This window comes from Lupinus angustifolius, chromosome LG15 (genome assembly GCF_001865875.1).
Source record: "Lupinus angustifolius cultivar Tanjil chromosome LG15, LupAngTanjil_v1.0, whole genome shotgun sequence".
Taxonomy (NCBI): domain Eukaryota; kingdom Viridiplantae; phylum Streptophyta; class Magnoliopsida; order Fabales; family Fabaceae; genus Lupinus; species Lupinus angustifolius.
In genome coordinates, this window is record NC_032023.1 from 6,434,572 (window position 1) to 6,450,659 (window position 16,088).

Genomic DNA, 16,088 nt, shown 5'->3' on the forward strand with positions numbered 1-16,088 from the left:
CACCCACCACAATATGACTACCATTGCCAATTCTTGAAATTCCCACAATATGGTTATTAGTGCCAATTTTTGAAATTCCTACATTATGGCTACTCATGCCAATTATTTTCCCACAATATTGACTACTAGTGTCAGTTCTCGAAATTCCCACAATTTGGTTATTTGTGCCAATTCTTAGTGTCACTAAAAGAAAGGGGGAGAAGTTTGCCAGAAATGCTTCAGCCGAAAATGTGAGGGAGAAAGAAAAAGTTGAATGAATGTACATTCAACTTGGGGCAAGAAAATATAAAGGGAGAGGGTGGCTTTTATTTATAACATGGTATTATTTTCCAAGTTCCTCATATCTCCTATGTGGGACTTGGGGGTTGTTTTTTCAAAACTGTTCTATATGGATCTTGAGAGTTTTTTGATTTCACACTCAAAAGTTCTCACTAATGGCTTCCAAAAAACCAAGTTCCAACAATCCCCCACTTGAAATTAAAAAATGATTTTGGAGAATTTCTATGGTTTCAATAAGATTGTGCATAAACAAAGGTGTCATGCGACTTGAACCTTTGCATAGTGAGTAAGGTCCAGATTTTACTAGAGTGACTCGTAGTCTTGAACTCTATCTTTAGTATCAAATCAAATCACATACAATCTTTTCAAAGGTGTATTATATAAAGCTTATGTGTTAAGTTAAAGGCCATGCACAGTTAACCAGTATAATGAATGTGTGAAGAAGATCCTACTCCTAACCTTGGTGCGATTTTGATGAAGACAACAAGATAACAAAAATAAGAAAAAAGAAGAAGACTATGAAGACATAGAGAAAAGGGAGAATCTTTAGAAAGATTTCCAAATAGCTTAATTCTCATATCTTTTGTAAATAAACCTTGCATCTCACATTTTCTATATTCTGTGTTGTGAGATTTGTAGAGGGTTTCTTAGATTCTAGAAAAGTGAATATTCTGCACACATAGGTGCATCAATAACTTGAAAGATTTAGACATTGGCATAAACATATTCTTTTGGTATGTTTAGTATCACCATTGATAGAGAATTGGTTTGGGAAATCCTAGCTGCAGTTAGGTATTAGTGGTTGTCTTCACAAGGCAAGAAATCTTGGGTAGAGCGAGAAATCGGCTGGGGCCAGAATCTCAAACGATGTGGTATCCTAGTAGGCGGGTTGAGTGGTCAAACCAAGTTTAGGGCTCACTGGATCCAAGAAAGAAGTTCTTACGTGTTGTATTGGCATTGTGTTTGTTAGAAACAATTGTTTTTCAATAGTGAAGAAAAATCTTTCAAGATCAGAAGGGGATGCCTGGATGTAGTTTGCAAGTGGACCATCAAACGAACTAGGATAAAAGTTGTGTCTAATTCTTCTCAACCACTAACTCTTTATATTTTCGTATTACTTGATTTACTTAACTTGACATGCATCTTATTCTGAGTTATTTGAATATTTTTTTCTGTGCATTTAATATTCTTAATCATCTTTAAAAGTGCATATAAGTTTAGTTAAATCTTGATAATCTTGGAGTTAAAAAAAAAATAGTTTTTCATAGAACAAGAACTAAATAATCGATTAAGTTCTTTAGTTAATCGATTATCTACAGAATGAGTTAATCGTTTATAGCTAGTGTTAATCGATTAAATAGTGAGTGAATTTGTAAAATTTGTTTGTTAATCGAGCAACAGTAATTGTATACTGTATCACATATTCACCCCCTCTATGTGAGTTACAGAGCCCTGTAGGACCCACAAAGTGGTATGAGAGCTAGTACGGCTGTGCTAGCTTATCCGCTTAGATCGTTGATTCTAGGCACTTTTACCATGGGCTCTTCTAACCTTTTTGGCGACGATGGCGCATCAATCAACCGCCCTCCGGTTTTCAGTGGCGAGGGGTATGCCTACTGGAAAATCCGAATGAGGATTTTTATTGAGGCCATTGATACTAATATTTGGGATGTCATAGAATATGGACCTTTCGTTCCACTATAGATGGTGGAAGGAGAAACCAAATAGAAATCAAGAAGTCGCTTGACCAACGAGAAAAATAGAAAATTGCAGCTTGATTTGAAAGCAAAAAATATTATTACCTCTACACTTTCATACGATGATTTCTTTAGGATTTATCAGCGCAATAGTGCCAATGATATGTGGCACACTTTACAAGTAACCCACGAAGGCACAAGTGAGGTCAAATGGTCTAGATTAAATTCTTTGATACATGAGTATGAGTTATTTCGCATATTTCCACATGAGTCTATTTCTGATTTGAAAAAGTGATTACTCACATTATTAACCATCTCATTGCATTAAATAAATCATTTGCCAAACATGAACTAACAAATAAAGTGTTGAGATGTCTTGATAGGAAATGGCAACCCAAGGTGACGACCATCATTGAATCAAAGGACTTGGAACAAATGACACTCGCTATACTATTTGGAAAACTTCAAGAAAATGAGATAGAGTTAAGACGTTTGACACTCAATGAGAAAACGAATGAGAACATCAAATGAATCTCTTTCAAAGCAAGAAAATCATATTCAAGAAGTCAAAAAGAGAAATTTGATGATGACGAGTATGATTCTGACTTAAGTGATGAAGTTGTGTTCCTCCTTATCAACAAATTCAGAAAGTACTTAAGAAAGAATGGATGACTCAAGAACCTTCATAAGGAAGGTGAAAAGAGTTCAATCAAAATGAGCAAGTATCCAAAAGACAAAACAACTTACCATAAGAATGAGAAAGTAGGTCACATGAGGTATGTACTACTTCTCTCAAGAAGATTGAACATGACAATAAGAAAGACTCTCCGGATATCAAAGCTAAGAAGGCATACATCATTTAGGATGCACCCGAAGAGGATACTTCATCAACAACCATATCGGAAGATGAAGAATCAAACAAGCTATGTCTAATGGCTCAAAAGCTGAATTCTTGCAAAGTAAGTGAGCAAGATGAGCGTAGTGAGGTAAACTCTTCCGTTTCTATTTCAAACTCCGATATATTTCCCACGTATGGTATACTTTACGATGCTTATGTTGAAATGTATGAAGATCTTAAAAAGTTAGCTAAAAAGTATGTGGATAGAAAAAGGTTGATTTTAGAACATGAAAAGAAAATTTGTGAATTTCAAAATTTCATTGATAAGCTTAAAATTGAAAATGAAAGCTTAGATTTTAAATATGCTAACTCTTCATGTGATTGTACCATTAAGTTAAATATGATATCTACTTGCGAAAATTTCACTTTCATGGAAAAAGAAAATAATGTCTTAAATGATAAATTTGCTAAATTCACATCTAGTAGTTATAAATTAAACAACTTACTTGCTACATGTAAAAATGTTGGGATTAGATCCGGTTTGGGATATATGCATGCAAAGAATACATTTCACGAGAAATGGGTAGATGTTTTAAAAATGTCATATCTTAAATTCCCTACTTGCTTTTATTGTGGATTGCATGGTCATGCTTTGAGTACATGTAATATTAGAATGTATGTTGTTCCAAATGGAAAATATATGTGGATCGCTAAGTGACAAGATCCCCAAGCAACTAACATCATGGGACCCATGATTATTTGGGTACCCAAGACATGCAAGTAAACTTCTTTTGTAGGTGTGCCTAAGGACATATGAACTTCAAATTCCATATGGATAGCAAGTGTTCTAGGCACATGGTAGGTGTGAAGATCAAGCTTCATTGACTTGTCATCAAAGAAAAGGGACTATGATACTTATGAACAAATTGATAACTCAAATGCTTGAAGTTAGGAAGTATTATGCTACAAAGGTAAGTAAGATATCTCTTCTAACTCCAACTGTTACATACTTTAAGTATCATAAATAAATTCTTACATGAAATCCTAGTGAGGCCATATTTTCAAGAATAAGTGATATGATAAGGATATTTCCAAGAAAATACCCCAAAATCACTTTTAGGCCAAATGCAATATGTTTCTCATTTACATGCTCTTAAATGCAAACATTTATGGCTTCTTGCCCCAAATCAACATCCAAAGAAGTCAAAACTTCTTGGAGAGTTAATAGATTCTCCTTCAATATATAGATTATATAATCAGGTATATACTCTTTAGCAGTTGTTGCTTTGTTACTTCTTCTAGATTATGTTTCAAACCTTTCATTTTTATCATTATTTCTGATCATAGGTATGTCACTAGTTGATGTGCCCCTACTATTCCTCAATTTAAAAAGGAATTTCTTTTAATTGAAGTTAGAATCGTTAGACACAATGGTCACTTTTGCTTTAAGGTCATAAAACGTGTATGCCTTGTTGTTTACATCATATCTAATTAATACATATTCATATGCTCTACTTGTGAGTTTAACTCTCTAAAGGCATACCTTCATAAATAATTTCATGAGCAATATTCTGTATCTCATTGGAATGAGACTCTACTAATTTATCATCGGTCATCTTGAAAGTGCAGAGAGTCAAGACTTGCACATTTGAAGTTGACCTTGGTTTTGATGAAGACAATCGACATAAAAGAAATCTTGAAGATCTTGCAACAAACATCAAGCCGAAGACTCACAGGTGATATCTATAGACTTAGGGCTTTGTAATTTTACTTTACTAGAAGTCTTATGATGATTGCCTTAGATCGAGTCTAGGTTAGGTAAACCTAGGTGGGAGTCTCACAAGAACTAAAATTGAACAATACTAAAATTGAGACATAACATCTAGAAGTTATATAATAAGTACGCTCATGTATATACATACATGGTTTTGTGCATTAAAGGTATAACATATTTGAAAAACATGTATTGTATGATCACATGTCATATAGGTAGTTTACCATTCATCAAGAAACAAATGTTCATACATCATAATCGATTATGTATAATGTTAATCACTTATCAGAATTACAGTAGCTAACCAATCTGAAACCTATGATGCGTTAATCGATTAAGTCATTGGTTAATAAATTAAGACATAATAGAAAATTAGTTTTTAATAGCTCGTTAATCGATTAAGACACAATATAATCGATTGATGTCAACATCTGTGTGATTTCTTTAAAAGTTGTAATTCTAGCTCATGTGACATAACTTGCATAACTAGAAAATAAGTTTGAGCATATATTTTCATACATTGCATTAGAGTGAGAAAGTGCATTAAGAGAGCTTAGAGAGTAAGAGCATTCTGAACAAGGCTTAGAAATTCAAATTATTGCATTTATCTCTAGGTTTCAATGCATTGCATTCTTGCATAGTTTTCTTGATTTCTTTAAGAGTGAAGTGAGGAAAATCTTTTTCTGAAAAGTGTGCAAATCAATTTTACGAAAACCTTATGCATTAAATCTCATTTAGATTAGGTTCTCGTGGGTTTTTATGCTTAGAGTTTAGATTGAGTTTAATTGCTGTATCCCAGCATTAAGTACTCAAGACAACTCATCAAAAACAGTAATAGACAAGGAAGTTGATCTCTTGACGAGTAGTTTCACCTCAAGAGAGGTCTTGACAATCTTCACAAGAGATTAGGAGGTCTTGGTTCGAGCGATACCTAGGCTGGAGCCGAATCATGAAAGGATAGGAAATCCAAGTAGGCGAGTTAGATAAGTGAAACCAAGGTTGTTAAGCTCATAGGTGTCAATAAAGAAGCGACTTAGTTTTTATTGTAATTGGATGTGTGCGTGTAAACAAACACAATTTCAATAGTGAAGAAAAATCTCCCAAGATCATAAGGGGATGCCTGAATGTAGTTTGGAGTGGACTACAAACGAACAAGGATAAAAATTCCTTGTGCACAATTTTATATCCCTTATCTCCTTTACTTTCAATCTTTACTTTGTTGATAATTGATTAGTTCTAAGTTGCTTGTTGTAATCTGTATCTTTATCATTCTGTAACTTCATTAATCAATTGATTGTATAAAAATTGGTAATCGGTAACTCGCTGTGCAAGAAACAATAAAATCAAGAAGTGAAAGATTTAGGATAGTTGATTATCCACAAACATAATTGATTAATTCCAAGCATTGGTTAATCGATTAAAACCAAGCTTAATCAATTAAGTGCATCAGTTTTCAGTTCTGCGCAATATATCGGAAAAGCAGAGTAAGTGATCCACAACACCTATTCAACCCCTTTCTAGGTGTTTTATGACATGCTGGTACCCAACACATCTAATACTTGAGATAGCGGCTAACAACATATTGTTTTAGTCTCAACTTCCTTAGTATCATATTTATTTTCAAGTGCATACCAAATTAATTTGGCAAACTTGTATGAGCTATAGTAATCATAGAGACCATCAGACAACCCATTCAGAATGAAGTTCTTACACAAGTAATCACTTTCGTTCTAGAAATTTATTTCAATAGCCATTTTATCCCTTTCATTTTTTTCCAGCTTTTTCCGGCAACACTAGACATCGGTTTTCAGAATGTTTGAAACTTTTCTCATAGTGAGGAAAAAATTCCATCTTATGTTGCCATCGTTTGAAGTCCCATCAAACTGAAATGGTTTGTTAAGGTCAAAGTTGTTCGGTCCAGTAATATTATCTACGAATGCTATTCTAGTTCGAAGCGTCTTAAATTTTTTGTTACTGTAGCTTGCAACAATTATAAATGGTACAAAATAATACTTACTGGCTGAGTCATGACCAGGTCGCTCTCTTTAAGATGTTTCGTGGCGCTGCCCAAAATGTGCAAGTAGAGTATCAACCACGCCGTCCTTAAGATAAAACTGTTCAGATCTCTGTTATCAAATTCTTACTACACTATAAGAACAAATCTCGAATACACCCACCATAATATGGCTACCAGTGCGAATTCTCGAAATTCCCACAATATGACTATCAGTGCCAATTCTCAAAATTTCCACAATATGGCTAACTGTGGCAATTCTTTTCCCACAATACTGACTACCAGTGTCAGTTCTCGGAATTTCCACAATATGGCTGTTTGTGCCAATTCTTAGTGCCACGGAAAGAAATAGGGAGAAGTTTGCCAAAAATGCGTCAACAGAAAATATGAGAGAGAAATAAAAAGTTGAATAAAAACGCATTCAACTTGGGGCAAGAAAATATGAAGGGGATGCTTCTATTTATAACATGAAATTCTGTTCAAGCTCATCTCTCCTATGTGGGACTTGGGAGTTGTTTTTTCGAAATTCTTCTACGTGGGACTTAAGAGTTTTTTAGGTTTCACACCCAAAAGTTCTCACTAATGACTTCCAACAAACCATTTTTCAACATAGAGTAATTAATTACTTAATGAGAATAACCAATTACTCATTTGGAAAGAACATGTTGGTAATTGGTTACCTTGTAGAGTAATCGATTACTGAAAGTTGTTATACCAAATTTTTAAATCCAAACTAGACAACTTTCATCCAAAATGAATGAGTTTCATTCCAATCGACTTCTACCTTCATATAGATATATAGTGACTGGTTGGAAGCTTATTTAAAGACACTTAGACTCCCATAATTCATACACACTTTCATAATACTTCCAAAACAAATTTCATAAAAAAAAATTCCAAACTTTGTTTATGCAAGTTTGTGATTAAACTTTCAAAGTTTTCTGAAGTTGCTAGTACATATTTTTCTAAGTTTTCATAAATTAAAGTACTTCAACACTGTGTATTATTTATAGTAAAAGACCATACATATTACAAGTTTAGAATTGTCATATCATCTAAGCAATCTTGCCCTAGTTATATTATTCATACTTTGTAAAGTTGCTATATTTTTACCATGGTATGGTGAAAAAGGGAAGAGTAAAAGTTAGAAGATATGTTCTTTTAAGTAGTCAAATTATGGTGAGTGTATATTGTACTTAGAATTTCGTAGTGAGATTTATAATTAAAACTCATCAAATTAGTAAAATCTCGTATGTGACAAGAAGACTGGACGTAGCCTTCAAGTGAATAAGAAGGAGAACCAATGTAATAACGAGTGCATTTCTATCTCTTTTCTTTACTTTTATATTTTCTATACTTTGATTTTCTACAACATATTTCCAATGCACTATACTATAATCATTTTAAAGTTGCAAGAATTTGCAGAAATCTAATTCACCTCTTAATTTATCATCTTATACTTACAATATATATATATATATATATATATATATGAATTGTGAGTTTGTGTACCTTATTTCCCAAGTTTGAACCATTTAACAGTGTGTTCCAAAATCTCCAGTTTCAACTATATGTCTAAATACATGAATCTAGATTCGACTTGTTACGGGTATTAACAACAGGTAGCCACAAATTTGGATACCCATTACTATTTGTATGTATGATGTAATGATAAAATATAGAACTCATAGATGTGAGTGCATACATTTATTTTTTTTCTTCTCCTAAATTAATTTTCTTTTCTGAATTATTTGTAACGTGTTTTATTCCACGCTGTCTTCCTTTGACCATGTGGCACATCATTCAACTCCTTACCTTATACTTAAGTTGTACAAGATCTTTTACATGCCGAAAAAAGGAAGATGAATTGAAATGTTATTTTTCTTCTCCTATTGTAATTGCAATTTTTGGATCTGAACTTGTACTTTCAAGGTCCCATCAGCGTGCTACTTATTACTTCTTCTATGTCCTGAAAAATCATTCATCAGAATCATTCACCATCAATGCCAATTATTCATCTTCCTCTTCGCTAGTACATTCTTCTTATTAACCCACATATCGCCATCCCCACGCATTGTTCCCATGGACGCGCGACACGTCTCACGCGCCGCCATTGATCCAAGAATCAGGCGCGTTGGTTTCTTCGCTTCTCGTGCAGAACCCGACCCGACCGAACCCGATTCCCTGCCTATTTCGGACTCACCGGCTTCCAATTTGGTCAATCCGGTCATGACACAACCGCCACGCCATCTGTCGGAGCGAACCGCCGCGGTGCCAGTTCCCGAGACCGGGTTTCGGCGACAAGTGTCCGGAGATATGCTGCCGATTGGGAGCTACAACCCTTCTGAGTCGCTGCTAGGAACTTCGCCGACGGCGTCCGGTGTTGGAATGGATGACGGGCAGTTTTCGGAGGACTCTTCCGGCTGGTTCCTTCGCAGTGAGTCGAATTTCGCCGGAGGCAGGTTTGATTTGCCTGCCGTGAAGCCTCTGGAAATTTTGGTGGAGGGTAATTTGGCTGTGGCGGTGAATGTGAAAAACCTAGCAGGAGGCATTCATAAAGGTCTTATTACACTACTATATTGTGCTCATGAATGTACTCTTTTTGATTAGGATTATGATATTGAATGAATTTGTTAGGTTCGTTTCTTTAAGTAATCATGTTATACGGTATAAAATCCGGTGCATGGTGTGCAAGGTTAATGAAAGAACCTAGTATTTTTGGTTGCGACTTGTCATCTAATTCAAAGTTAGGATATGTAATGTATTTTATTATGTGATCATTACCTTGCTCTGAAATAACCGCTATTCTCTAGTCATTACTTGGGATTGAAGAAATGTTGTGTTACAATTATATGGAACGTATGGAAATTGTCAATAAAGGCTCTATGAATTGGATTGTGTTCTTTAAGGATTCATCTCTATGCACTCTGATTCTATACTGTAAACCAAAATGTGAAAGCTAATTGATTTCATTGTTAATTACTTTGGAGTTGAATTCTAAGCTTGGAATCAATTACAACAGTAGTGATAAATGCTAATGCACTTTCTATGGGGCCTTGTTGTTCAGTGTTGAAAATTGTAGTCTTAAGTCCTGATATGAGAATAAAAGCCTGCACTTCCATTTTCTTTAGAGGTTAGAGGCAGATCTAACCATCTAAAAGCCCCGGTCTCTTAAATTTGTCCCATTTGGATCATATAATCTGCAAAATGCATGCATTGAGGCCTTGGTTCCATGATATGCTCAATGATCATACCATCTAAGACACAGTCACAAAAATGAGCCACCGTACCTTGCGCTTTATCATTTTGTATTATATACCCACGATACCTAAACCATGTGACGTTTTGTGGTATAGCATGATCTGCAATTTTACCTCTAAGCTAGTATTAGCACATTTCTTGCTAAATTTATATTTCATATACTCAATCTTACCTTTTCTCATTGGAAGTCATATACTTCCAAAGGTCATCTTCACAACTCTGGCTCATCAATGAAGGATTTAGAGATTAATATTTTGTCAATGAACATGATTTATGATAGAGCATTATGACGCTGTTTGATCCATGTAGCCAACCCCACCTAGTGGGATTAAGGCTTGATCATTGTTGTTTCTTTTTTACAATCTAATACTCACTTTTGGAAGCGGAAATAGCATGTTATCATATACAGAAGTAGGGTTTTTGCTTTCTAATTGCTTTCTATTTTGTAAGTTAATTGAATTGAAAGCTTTCCGTTGATTGTGAAGTCATCCTTGGACACAAGACCCGCTTGGGGGTTGCCCCTAATCAATGGAAAAATGGGTGGAGCTACCTGTTGAGGAATTGTACTTCCTAGGGTGGAAAGATATATGTTATTTTTCAAATTTTATGACAAGATAATGAGATCTAAGTCAATGGCAAATGAATGTAGAAATATTTTAATTGTTGTTCATAAGAATACAGAAGATATACAAAACTGTGCTAATTCTTGAGGGATTCAACTCATTTTCCATCCTATTAGGCTATGGGAAAGAGAAATTGAATTGGGATTAACACAGGAGACTCACATTTCAAAGAGTCGACTTAGTTTTTTGTGGGCAATATAACCCCAATTATTTATTTGTTAAATATAGTGGTATTGTTTTTTGTTCTTTAGATCTATCTAGCTGTCAGTGACTCAATGTATGGTTTACATCCTAGCATCCTGCTACTAAAAAGAGTGCTTTAGTCCCTGGGATTTCATTTTTTTTTGCTATTTTGACATATTATTTTAGATTATTTCCTTCTCCTAGATAAACTGTTTTGCTTCTGATAGATAGCTGATACAGAGAATTATTTGTATGTCTTATTCTTTCACATGATAATAGAGAGCAAAAATCCTGAAGAAAAGAGAGAATATGCTGTAAAAGAAGTACGCTCTGATCTGGTGGCAATTTCAAAGCCATTGAAGGAAAAAGCCACAAAGGCTGAAAGACGAGCTTTGCAGGAGGCACAGAGAGCTGCAAAAGCTGATTCTAAAGGTTGCTACCCTTAAAATCCATTTTCTCCCCTGAATTTTTCTGATGATAAAATAAAATGTTATCTGGCCGATCTGATATACGATTAATATTTTACATTTCAAATGAATTTATTTACTGATTTTGTGTATGTATATCCCTGTAAAGCATATATATATCACTCTCCAAGAGTGCGCTTGTTTGAAATTATTTCTCAACGAAATTACCTTTTCATTGTTGAAAAAAATCATTTATAATAGACTGAAACTTGTTTGGTTATAACCACATTAAAAATCAGAATCTGAAAATAACCAGATTTTTTATTCTCTTCGTAATCTAATTTAGCAGCTTTAAATTATCACTGGTATTAACCAAACACATATAGCCAAAATCACTTATTTACAGCGTAATCTATAAATAAACAACTTATTTAGTTATCTGACACAATCATAAATCATTTATTCAGCTATCCCGTGTTTGAGTTTTCATATATTTTAGCTGCACAATTTTCTCTCTCTCTCTCTTACTGAAAGTCTTGTTGAGTTTTGATGAAGTTATTTAGGTTACATAATAATCCTATCAATTGTATGAAATTTTGCTTGGAAAGAGTGCATATGGAGTTCAGTGTTTTGTTCTATGGTTCTTAATGTGTCATATGGTTCATTTGCTAGTTAAGGAATTCTATGCTGTTATTGTTCCTGTAGTCTGTGCTTATGCTTTTGATTGTTCTGTATTTTTCTGAATCTGGGAGAGCAGCTCCTGGAAAAAGTACAAAGCAGTCATCTCAAAGGAAAGATGCTCCTACTGTTACATCTACAGCAGTGACTGACAAGAGATCTGGAAATCGTCCTTCAGAGAAAGAGAGAAAAAAAGATGTTCCTGCAACACGAATGCAGTTTGATGACAAAAACAGAGTGGATAAGGCTAAAAGGCGTGCAGTAGTCAATCAAACTGAAGCTAGAAACAGAGCTGAATTATTTCGGCATTTGCCTCAATATGAATATGGGAGTCAACTTCCTCAACTTGAGGCAAAGCTTTTCCAACTTGATTCTGTGCATCCTGCTGTGTTCAAGGTACTCTTTAGGAATTTCAGAAATTTGGTTCAAAATAATGTACATTGCATCTATTCAGTACAGATGAAACCATTGAGAAAGATTTAGATCTAAATGATTTTGTCTATAGGCATGATTTATGATAGCATGGTTTTACATCATTCAATTCATGTAGCCGGCCTGACCTATTGCATCTACTTGGAATCACATAGGTTAAACACGATCTGATTGTCAGTTAAATATGTGATCTGATTGTCTGAAGATGATACTAACATTAAAAATAAATTATTCTTCTCACTCAACAGAGTCTATCATTGTGCTTGCACATGATTGCATTTTTTATCTGAGGTTAATTATTCATTTTACATATTGGATCTCCATTATGTTCATATTATTGTAGCAATTTCTTATTATTTTTTCACTAAAAAAATACATTTTTCAAAGACCTTGAAAATATCAAATATATCAACTCTAATTGTTTACTCTATTTGCATGTATAAATGTGCATGTTGATCATTATTACATTTTCCCCTCTACTGTCCCTTCTATAACTCATCTTTCTTTCTATCTCTCTTCCCTACACCACCTACACCTGAAAAGGTGGCGTGGGATAAATATATTCCTCAATTATATTATCCTGAGTATTTATGCCTTGTACATTTGTACTAGAACATGCATCACCAATCTTACCTATTCTCGTTCAAAAGAAGGACAATGTTATATGTGCTCTTTGACATGACAGGCATGGCCTCATTATGCCAACTTAGTTGTTCTGTTTTTCATAGATGACATTCCCATGTTATGTCTATTTAGTTGTTCTGTTTTTCCTAGCTCACATTCCTAACATTCTTAAGCCATTTGTTTTATTGAGAAGTCCATAAGTTTGCTAATAAACTAAATAATAATTTGCAATTTAGGTATGGTACTCATCTGCTCTTTTAATTTTCAGGTTGGATTGCGTTATTTGGCAGGAGATATATCAGGCTCTAATGCTCGTTGCATTGAAATGCTAAGAGCATTTCAAGAAGCCATTGGAGACTACTCCACTCCACCTGAGAAGGCTCTTGTTAGGGATTTAACTGCAAAAATTAGTAGTTATGTTTCATTTTTCACTGAATGTAGACCTCTTTCTATCAGCATGGGAAATGCAATAAGGTTTGTAAAGAGCCGTATTGCCAAGTTGGCTTTAAATCTTTCTGAATCTGAGGCAAAAGCAGCTCTTTGTTCTGATATTGACCGATTCATTAATGAAAAAATAATTCTTGCTGATAAAGTGATTGTTGAACATGCTGCTACCAAGGTTAGGGATGGAGATGTTCTTCTTACATATGGATCATCATGTGTTGTTGAGATGATTCTTTTATATGCTCATGATCTTGGGAAACAGTTTAGTGTTGTGGTAGTAGACTCACGACCAAAGCTTGAAAGTCAAGCTTTGCTTTGTAGGCTGGTGGCAAATGGCCTGAATTGTACATACACTCATATAAATGCTGTTTCTTATGTCATGCATGAGGTCACTCGAGTATTTCTTGGAGCTTCATCTGTACTGTCTAATGGAACTGTATATTCAAGGGTTGGGACTTCATGTGTTGCAATGGTGGCTCATGCATTTCATGTGCCTGTATTGATCTGCTGCGAAGCATATAAGTTTCATGAAAGGGTGCAACTTGATGCAGTTTGTTCCAATGAACTAGGTATGTTTAATAGCATCACAGCTTGATAGTCATGCATTTTCACTACTTGATATGTATGAAGAGGAGGGATTGGGTTGAATTTATTTCCACTGCTTTCAAGTATTATTATGAAAAAATAGGGCTCCTTTCTCCCACCTCTATTTACTTCTGTCTCTACCAATGTAGTCAAATCACAATCCTACTTCTGTCTCACTATACTTGACTCCCTGCCCATGTTCGATCTGTCCTGTGCACACCTCCTTGGGATCGTCATGTGGGTTTCTAGAATCAGTGGAATCGATCCCTATATCTCTCTCTCTGTATTGAACCTCACTCACTCTCTGCTGCACTTCCCCTCGCACTCACTATGCCGGCACGACCAGCAACTCCAGCAGCTGGCAGACAGCAAGGTTTCAATTTCAACATCATTTCACACTTCTCCAACTTCAACTGCAGCTGCCGTTGCGGGTTGAGAAGCAGTTGACTGGGTCATGCGCGACCCCGTTTGTTGGAAACCATAAAATTTCATTTATTTTTTCTAAAAATGCATTTGACGGGCTGCTAACCCAGTCTGTTATGCCCAAGTTCTTTTTTAACCCCATAAACTTAATTAAAGCGTGAACCATGGCTGTGAAACCCTATTTTTGTATCATATAATATTTTTATTACAATGAGTATATTTAGTATTATGACATGAATCTCTATGCATATATATGAATATCTATAGTATTATATATATATATATATATATATATATATGAAAATGAATTTCAATTTATAGATATCTATACATATTAATAAGTAGGACCTTATGAGCCATTTATGATCCCACATTTATAATCTTTGACTCCCTCCCGATCACATACGTGAAGAAGGTAATAATAAAAGAAAGAAGATGAGTTCTTCTTTCTTTTATCACTTAGGAGCCGTGTGAGATGATAGTCTCATGCACGGTATTGAGTGAGAGAAAGAAGTGAGGAATCCTGATCAAAGTAAAATGTCAATTTTAACTACCTAGGTCTCTAGCATGGTTCATGCCTGTATATTTCGAATCAGAGTTGGCAACAGTATTTGAGAATGTTCAAAATTCTTGCAGGTGATCCAGATGCTGTTGCCACGGTTCCTGGAAGAATGGACATCAATTATCTGAGCAATTGGACTAGTGAAGAAAATTTACAGCTTTTGAATTTGATGTAAGCTTTACTATATATTCCATTTGTGTGAATACACCTTGTAAAAAGAAAAAGAAAACTAATTTTATTTTGACTGATAGGTATGATGCTACTCCTTCAGATTATGTCTCGGTGATTGTTACTGATTATGGAATGGTAAGTTGCTTAATGTATAGTTGTATAATGGACAGGTTTGATGGCACTGCTGTATGCCAATACTTATGTACCGTTTAATTCAAATGAGGGTGGGGAAAAATTTAATGAAGGGGAGGGATTTTCAATCTTCCCAATGTTGGAGGGGAGCCAAAATTGAGAGACAAAGGCTTTTGCCCACCCTCCCCTCCAAAAGATTGGACCGGACAATAAAAAGTTTATAAAAATCCACCCCCTCTTTCCTTCTTTCAGCTTTCCCCTAACTTAACATACCCTTAGTTCGTAAGTTGGATTTTGAAAATGAAGGAAAGGAAATGAAGCTTTCAGAGTCATCTGACAAATGTATTTCATGACTCTGAAACTTTCCTTTTTCCTTCCTTCATTTTCAAAATCCAACTTATGAACGACCCTATATTATTTCAGTACTACCTTTTAAATCATGTGACATTTATATTGTTGAACTTTTAGAATTCTAACCTTTCCTTTTTGTTGCATAATCTATGAACATTCCCTTTTTTTTGTGCATAATCTATGAACGACCATATATTATTTCAGTACCACCTTTTAAATGATATTTGTCCTTTACATATTAATTCGACCCTTACCTCTTGGCTCCATTTTTTTTCTTGTTGAACGATACTAACACTAAATATTTTTACCTTCCTCTCTTTTCATTCTTGTTTTCGTATGATTCCTAAGTTCACATTCTTCTATCTATTCTTGTTGTAGGTCCCTCCTACAAGTGTGCCTGTTATTGTCCGTGAGTATGGACGAGAACACTTGATATAGAGGTACAGGGAAGTCGGAAAGTGGCATTAATAGTCCGCAACCAATTTTCATAAATGGGTTTTTTTTCTATATACTTGAAGTTTAGTTCTCAAAATGAAAATGTTTTTGGCATTTCCACTTCTAACAATTAAGGGGATGCACATGCTTTCAATATAGTTTTTACATTTTTGTT

At 34.7% G+C, this 16,088-nt stretch overlaps 1 protein-coding gene across 1 annotated transcript; it reads left to right on the forward strand.

Annotated features, from left to right (window-relative positions):
* LOC109328427 (translation initiation factor eIF-2B subunit delta-like) lies at positions 8,431-16,088 on the forward strand. Its single transcript, XM_019561891.1, has 7 exons — positions 8,431-9,162; positions 10,949-11,101; positions 11,834-12,150; positions 13,079-13,823; positions 14,899-14,995; positions 15,076-15,130; positions 15,857-16,088. Exons 1-7 carry the CDS (start codon positions 8,685-8,687, stop codon positions 15,914-15,916), a joined length of 1,905 nt encoding a protein of 634 aa, XP_019417436.1. The 5' UTR covers positions 8,431-8,684; the 3' UTR covers positions 15,917-16,088.

Excerpts from the sequence above, each read along its gene's own strand:
- LOC109328427 (XM_019561891.1), top strand. The coding sequence starts at position 8,685 with ATGGACGCGCGACACGTCTCACGCGCCGCCATTGATCCAAGAATCAGG. Across the intron at positions 14,996-15,075 it reads TTACAGCTTTTGAATTTGAT|GTATGATGCTACTCCTTCAG; the intron begins GTAAGCTTTACT and ends TTTGACTGATAG. Across the intron at positions 15,131-15,856 it reads TTGTTACTGATTATGGAATG|GTCCCTCCTACAAGTGTGCC; the intron begins GTAAGTTGCTTA and ends TTCTTGTTGTAG.